This window comes from Gavialis gangeticus, unplaced genomic scaffold (assembly GCF_001723915.1).
Source record: "Gavialis gangeticus isolate Ggan-Ray unplaced genomic scaffold, GavGan_comp1, whole genome shotgun sequence".
Classification (NCBI taxonomy): Eukaryota; Metazoa; Chordata; order Crocodylia; family Gavialidae; genus Gavialis; species Gavialis gangeticus.
Genome location: NW_017729001.1, coordinates 456,960 through 464,181, shown reverse-complemented (window position 1 = coordinate 464,181; position 7,222 = coordinate 456,960). Strand labels below are relative to the sequence as shown.

The 7,222-nt window shown below is 50.6% G+C and overlaps 1 protein-coding gene across 1 annotated transcript in view; it reads right to left on the bottom strand.

Annotated features, from left to right (window-relative positions):
- Positions 1 to 6,838: 6,838 nt before the first annotated feature.
- TESC (tescalcin) overlaps positions 6,839 to 7,222 on the bottom strand; it is a 42,965-nt gene continuing 42,581 nt past the window's right edge. The window contains exon 8 of the mRNA XM_019506677.1: positions 6,839 to 7,201. Coding sequence (XP_019362222.1) covers positions 7,124 to 7,201 — 78 coding nt within the window. The 3' untranslated portion in view covers positions 6,839 to 7,123. The remainder of the gene's footprint in view (positions 7,202 to 7,222) is intronic.

Sequence of the window (7,222 nt, the reverse complement as noted above, 5' to 3'; positions counted from 1 at the left end):
TGCTCCAGATAGCCCCACGAGGGCTGCAAGCACCTGCAATGTGGGGCACTGGGCATGGAGTGGGTGAAGGGCCACTTTTCCCAACGCTCAGTACCAGCTTCTTCCCTGCTGGCGAGTAGGGGTTGGGGCTGAGTGCTGCCCCCTGGCCTGTACTGTGGGACTGGGGGTACTGGGTGAGAGCAGGTAGGGAGCCAGCGGGAGCACAGGGCCTGCACCAGTGTCCCAGGGCCAGTGCCAGCGGGGCCCAGAGCAGGGTGGCAGGAGCGCAGGGTCCCAGCTGCAGGGGCTCTGTGGAGCCGGGCCAGGTCCCCCCTCCATGCTGGTGCAGCCCAGCCTGGCTCCATGGACCCCTGCCAGCCTGCGCCCCCCCCTCTGGGCCCCACTGGTGCTGGCCCTGGGACACTGGTTTCAAGACATTGGGACGTTGGTCCCAAGATGGTGACCAGGGGCGAGACACCTGTCAAGAGGCAGGGCACCTGTCACAGGGCAGGGCTACCCATGCAGCCCTCAACAGCCTGCCAAAACTGGGTATGCAGCCCTCCGCCCAAAACAACTGCTCGCCTCTGGCATAGAGTCCAAGTGCCACTGGTACAGAGACACCCCACTACCCGGCCCCTGGCTTCATGCCTGCATCAAGGAGCAATGAGAAGGTCCCTTTCTGAAGGGGCGGGAGTGGGTGGGGGACAAGACATGGGACGGGAGAGTTAAAGTGTTGCTGTCCTTTCAAAAGCTGCGTGTTTACCTGCTAGTATTTGAGGCACTTCCTTTGAGGCCTGGTTCTGTGACTGGCACCGTGCACTGCCCAGAAGCAAGAACCTGAAGCGCATCTTTGTAGCATTCAGACTGCAACTGCTTTGGGGGAAGGTGGGGTGTAGTCATTCAAGAGAAGCTCCTCAGTGGCAGTACACCGTGGTCCCAGACAGGATGGGAAGGAGAAGCTTGTGTCCTAGGAAAGCAGCTCTCCCAAATCCCCAGTGGGAGTTTGGACAAGAGCCTGGTGCTCATACCTTGTTGGATGAACAATAGCTGAGGAAGCTTGAACGAGCAGCAGGGGATCAGCCCGAGTGTGACACTGCATCAACTGGGAGTCATTTCTCCCCTTAGGGGAGGGTCTGCTTGAAGGATAGCAGAGCTGAATATAACAAATGGGGGTGTGGAGGTAAAAGCTGGCCCAGCTTAATATTCCATACGCACCTTGCTCCCCTCACCAGCTCCAAACATTCAAGCATTCATGAGCTTCGGCCCCTGACTCCCGAGCCCTGCTGAAAAAGGATGCGAGTTTGTTTTTATCAACCGTGAAGTTCCATTTCCTTCCTTCTGGTTTCTGAGCTTCTCGCATCACAGGCGCATCCACATTATCAGGGTTTTCTCCACAGCTATGAGGTCTGGAAACGGACTTTGGCTTTTTCACATGAGAATTTCATCTTCCGTTTATCACATTACTCCATCAGTGGAAGATTTAATAAACATACCAATTAGCCCTGCAACCCCATTAGCAGTGTACAGCCAGAAGAAAGGCTGGAGGCAGGAGAGGCCTTAACTCACCATCTGCTTTGGGATAGGCACAGAGATGCTAAGTCTCTGCCTCAACTTGCCTTTCTGCTGCTGGGTCCATCACCCCTGCCAAGCCTAGCAGTATAATATGTCCACGTCTTGTTTCAGCCACCTGTGCCCAACATGAGCCCCTCTTACTCTAAGGCAGAGCTTCTCAGTGAAGTCAGAGCATAGGCAGGATAGAGCCAAGCCAGAAACTTTGCTCTAAGGCAGGGGTGCTCACTCCCCCGCCTGCAGAGTGCTGTTATTCAGCCCATGGGGCTCCCCCTGACCCAAGACTTTGGTGGCAGGGAAGCAGTGACAGCTAGTTTCCACCCCTTGGTGTCAAAGTTTTGGACCTGGGGGGGAGCCCTGTAGGCCAGGTCACCAGATGAGTGTGGGATGCTAAGGGGGTGGGGGGCAGTGCAGGGTGGCAGGGAGCAGAGTAGGGTTGCAGGGAGCCAAGTGGCACAGCTGGCAGCCAAGCTGGGATGGCACAGGCCCTGATCCAACCCACAGACTGGCCCCATGCCACCAACCTGGCCCATGCGGCAAAAGACTGAGCACCACTGATCTGTGAGTACAAAGGTGGGCCAGCCCTTTCATGAGGGAGTGTTTCATCCCCTGCAGCCCCAGGTGGTCTCGCACTCTGAGCAGGGCACGTGCAAAAGGAAATGAGCCCAGCCTGGAACTGGTTCTGTGGATCCTGCTGAGCAGTGCAGGTATCCTTAGCTGTCCTTTCTCCCACAGGCGACCAAGAACTGTTAACAAGACTGCATTGCAGGGAAGAGGATCATTCCTGCTATTGCTGTATCATTAAGTAGCTGGTCTCATACTTTCTTCTCCCAAATGCTCCATTTATAAAAAAGCACTAAGAAAGGTTAACATTTCACACACAGAGATAAACAGAATTCTCTTTCCAGTAGCTCTTGGGATGGGCAAACTCATACAACTGAGATGAAGAGCTAGATTGTTTCCCCCCTTATCTGTAAAATTAATGCAGAGATGGATTACAGCTTTGGCTCCTGGGCAGCTGACTGCGTTCTGCTTTGCCTTGCCAGACTGCTGCAGCATGAGGAATAAGTTGGAGGAGATTAATAAGAGACAAAGCTTGCTGTTGTCCTGAACTCACCCAGGAAGGACCCCCACATAGGGCATGTCTACATGTTCATTAATGCACAGTAGTTATTGTGCAGTAGCCCCAGCATATCGGTTTTTTTGTGACACTTACTGCACAGTAGCCTAATACTACCGTGCAGTAGTGTATTAGCATGGTTTTTGCTCAGCATGCTACCACACAGTGTTATTAGGATAAGTGCAAAGAAAGGATACCTCCACCAAGCATTCTGCGGGGCTCTATGCTTTCCTAGGGCTATCTGGGGTCCTGCAGGCAAACTTACTCAGTACCACCCTGTTTAAAACCCATCCCTACCCATTGACTGGGGAGGAAAGGGACAAGCTTCTGCCAAGCTCCCAGGGCAGCCCCCTCACTGCTCATGGAGCCTTCCAATGAAAAAAGGTACAAAGAGGCCTGAAGAGATCAGTATGTCCAAGATGGGTTTTGATTCGCTCAACTCATCATGTTTACAGCCACCATGTTGGCGGACGCAGCAGGGACTGAACTAGTCTCCACAGCTAGATGCACAAGTTGAAGGAACCCAGGCTCCTTAGTCACCCATCCATGAACTGGGAACAGACTGGGGGGTGTAGACTTACCCAGTACCCACCTTCTCTGAGCTGCACTGACCCTTCCAAATCCGCCTCCATTGAAGCTTGCTTAACCAATCTGGGAGGCAACTCAGTGTTTGCTAAACAGCGAGGGACACCATCAAGCAGGGAGAGAATCACAGCATCGTTTTAACAGGCAGTGAACAGAATACCCGATGTTGGTTAGGTTGGGTTTTAAACACAATCCCTTTAAACCAGATTGGCTCAAAAGTTTTTCACTAAGAGGTCCTTTCCAAATCTTGCACTGCTTCCCAAAAACTGTCATCCTTCATGTTTTCTTTAAGCTGTAACCAAACTGGTTAATATTTTATTTTGGGAATATCAACAAAGCTTCCCTTTTTTTTCTAATGCAGAAAGGAAAATAACTTCAGGGTTTATTTTGGAGCCAAGTTCTCTGCTCCCAGCCAGAGCTAACTTCAGGGATGACCTTGTCAACACCTTTCTGTGGGACTGCAGCAGCAGAGACTCCCATGGCCAATACTGTGTCTGGAGTGAAAAGAAAATGGTGGAATCTATCACACTTCAGTGCAAGGCTGATGTACCATGAACCTGCTCTCTTCTAGTCAGTTAAAGGAGAAGCTTGCACTCATGAGAGCCTAATAGCTTCTCTCAAACATATCACCCACTTTCACCATGTCCAGACAAGCACAGCCGTGCAGTATGTGGCATGACAGACATGTCTGTGGTGCCATGTACCACACCTTCAGTTCTCCATGCTGCAAGGGAGCAGCGCAGAGGATTTTTTTGACCCCTGGATATCCAGCGCACATGGCACAGGCATTCCCCAGGGAGAACTAGCAGCAGTGCAAGGCGCACCACTTCTACTTGTCCCCAGGGAACCAAATGTCCACGCATGTCTGGACACAACATGTGTGTGATGCACAAGTTGCAGTAGCAAGAGGCAATCACTGCTCCCATTCCACACTGAGCCTCAGGACCACTGCCTCCCTCTGCCCAAGCTAGTCCTCCACTCCTCCCTCCCTCAGACAGCAACACATATATTTTAATTCTCAACACAGATGAAGACTGAGTTCAGACACCTTTCCAACTCATGCTGCTTGCTCCTCCACTCCCACCGAAATTTAATACACGTGAGAGGCAAAGATTTTTTAGGGTGGTCTTTTATTATAATGCCCATCACCACCAAGATGCACCTACATTAATAACAATCTTCAGTAAATAACTCCCAGTCTGAAGTCCCTTGCAAGCAGTTCCAAGGTTTCCTGTATACTTTATTCAACCCCTTAATTAGGCGGCTTGCTAGGCAACACAATGCTACTGGCCCCTAGGCAATTGCTTACAGCAGATGCACACAGCCACACTCAGCTTATACCTACATAGTACACGACAGCATCACAGTTTTACTGACTTGTGCTGAGACTGTCCTGCACCGCCCAGTTGTGACACAGGAACATCTCTCATGCCAACAATTTCACATGAGAATGCTGTTTAAAAACTTTCTAGAATGTCTAAAAAGAATATCTTGCCCTTTTTTTGTCCTACTCCCTTAGTAAGAGGAATCCACATGTGATGCCAAATGGAAAAATACACATATGTTAGTACCAATAAACAGAAGTTCACCCTGTTTTTCCATGCAAGATTACAATCTCCCAAGACCAGAAACAAGTGAACAGCCCAGGTGATCCTGCATCTCAGTTCCTCGACACCTGGGTAAAGTTCCCATTTCCAGTCTTTCTAGCTTACAAAGTTTTAGCCTTTAAATATTCCTCCTAGGTCAGCATGTTCATGAGTGGGGACAGAAATCAGACAGAAGGAGGCATCTTTTATAGCAGGTTCCTATTTTCCTTAAATTGAGATTATTAATATTTGTATAATGGCAGCATCTAGAAAAATGTCACCTCTTAGCAAAACTGGCCAACTGCAGCCTCGGTTTCTCCACGATCCACTGGCTGGGGAACTGGCTCCGTGGCCGGACCCAGAGGGTGGTGGTCGATGGAAGTCAATTGTCGTGGTGCCCAGTGACCAGCGGGTCCCCCAAGGCTCTGTCCTTGGACTCATATTGTTCAACATCTTCATTAATGATGTGGACATTGGCATCAGATGCAGACTGGCCAAATTCGCCAATGACACCAAACTTTGGGGTAAAGCGTCCACACCTGAGGACAGGAGGGCGATCCAGGCTGCCCTGGACAGGCTCAAGAAGTGGGCAGATGAGAATCTGATGGTGTTTAACACCAAAAAATGCATGGTTCTCCACCTTGGGAGGAAAAACCCGCAGCATCCTTATAGGCTCGGCAGTGCTACGCTGGCTAGCACTTCAGATGAAAGGGACTTGGGGGTTATGATTGACCACAAGATGAACATGAGCCTTCAATGTGATGCTGCAGCTAGTAAAGCGAGCAAAACCCTGGCTTGCATCCATAGATGCTTCTCAAGCAAATCCCAGGATGTCATTCTCGCATTGTACTCAATCTTGGTGAGGCCGCAGCTGGAGTACTGCATCCAGTTTTGGGCTCCACAATTCATAAAGAATGTGGAGAAGCTTGAGAGAGTCCAGAAAAGAGCCACATGCATGATCAGAGGTCAGGAAAACAGACCTTATGAAGAGAGGCTGAGAACTATGGGACTCTATAGCCTGGAAAAGTGCAGGCTCAGGGGTGATCTGGTGGCCACCTGTAAGTTTATCAGGGGTGGTCATCGGGATCCTGGGGAACGCCTGTTCACCAGAGCACCCTGAGGGATGACAAGATCGAACAGTCACAAATTCCTCCATGACCGTTTCAGGCTGGACATAAGGAAGAATTTCTTTACTGTCCGAGCCCACAAGGTTTGGAATAGACTGCTGCTGGAGGTGGTGCAAGCACCTACTTTGAATGCCTTCAAGAGACATTTGGATGCTTACCTTGCTGGGATCCTATGATCCCTGCTGATTTCCTGCCCTTTGGGCGGGGGCTGGACTCGATGATCTTCCAAGGTCTCTTCCAGCCCTAATGTCTATGAATCCAGAAGGCACCACTGGGTTATGAGCCCCCACTCTACTGGACACTAGACATATTCAGAGATACTCCTGGCTCCAGAGACAGGAGCTGCGCTGGTTGGGATGCTGGAAGGTGATAGACCAACGGGTAGAGCAAAGACAGGTCAGAGGGCACCATGAATTTAATCTGTGCCATGGATTAATCCCCTTTGTGGGGGTGTGTCTATGAGCATTGATGCACTAAATCTGAAAGGGTACAAAGTTCTCATCTCTTGTTTCCTGTTACACCTTTGACTCGAGTTTAATATTTTGGAGTGGTGCTGGTGTTCTCATAGGTTCAGCAAGGACGGGGGGGGAAACTGCCCACAAAAAATAGCCCATCCTCCTTCAGCATCTCATTGGCTCCAGGAATGCAGAGGAGAGCTATTTCCTGCACCTGACGCAGACCTGGAAACAGCAGCACATGCTGACTGGCTGAGGACACCAGCTGCTCCTCCTCACACTCCTACCTTAGGCACTGGAGGAGCTAACAGGATGCTGCTCTGTCTTGGAGGAGCTGAGGAGAAGCTGGGCTCTGAATATGGGCCATCTTGAAGAGAGGGCGGCGGGGAGGGGGGCACACATTCCCCAAACAGACCAAAAAAAAAAGAGAGAATAATATTTTATTATCGATAAAAGTTGGCACTTAAGCCCTATGCATTTCTACACAGCACAAAGAAGCCCCTGTGGGAACACAGGGACTAGAGGACATCATAGGACTTAGTCACACACACTGGGAGCAAATGACAGATATCTGGTATCAAAGAACCTGCTCTCAGAGGCTGTTTTCCTCCCTCCTCTGCTCATGGCCCAGTTCCCTCTTCCTGTGCTCCATCCCCCATAGTCAGTGCCCATGGTCCAACAGCTCTGTGGAGCCAGTCGCAGTCAATGGCACTGTGAAATAGTCTCCATGTTTAGGAAGCGGACGTGCATCTTGGTCTCTATGTCAATCCCCTGCCACATCTGGAATTGGAATAGGCAGGG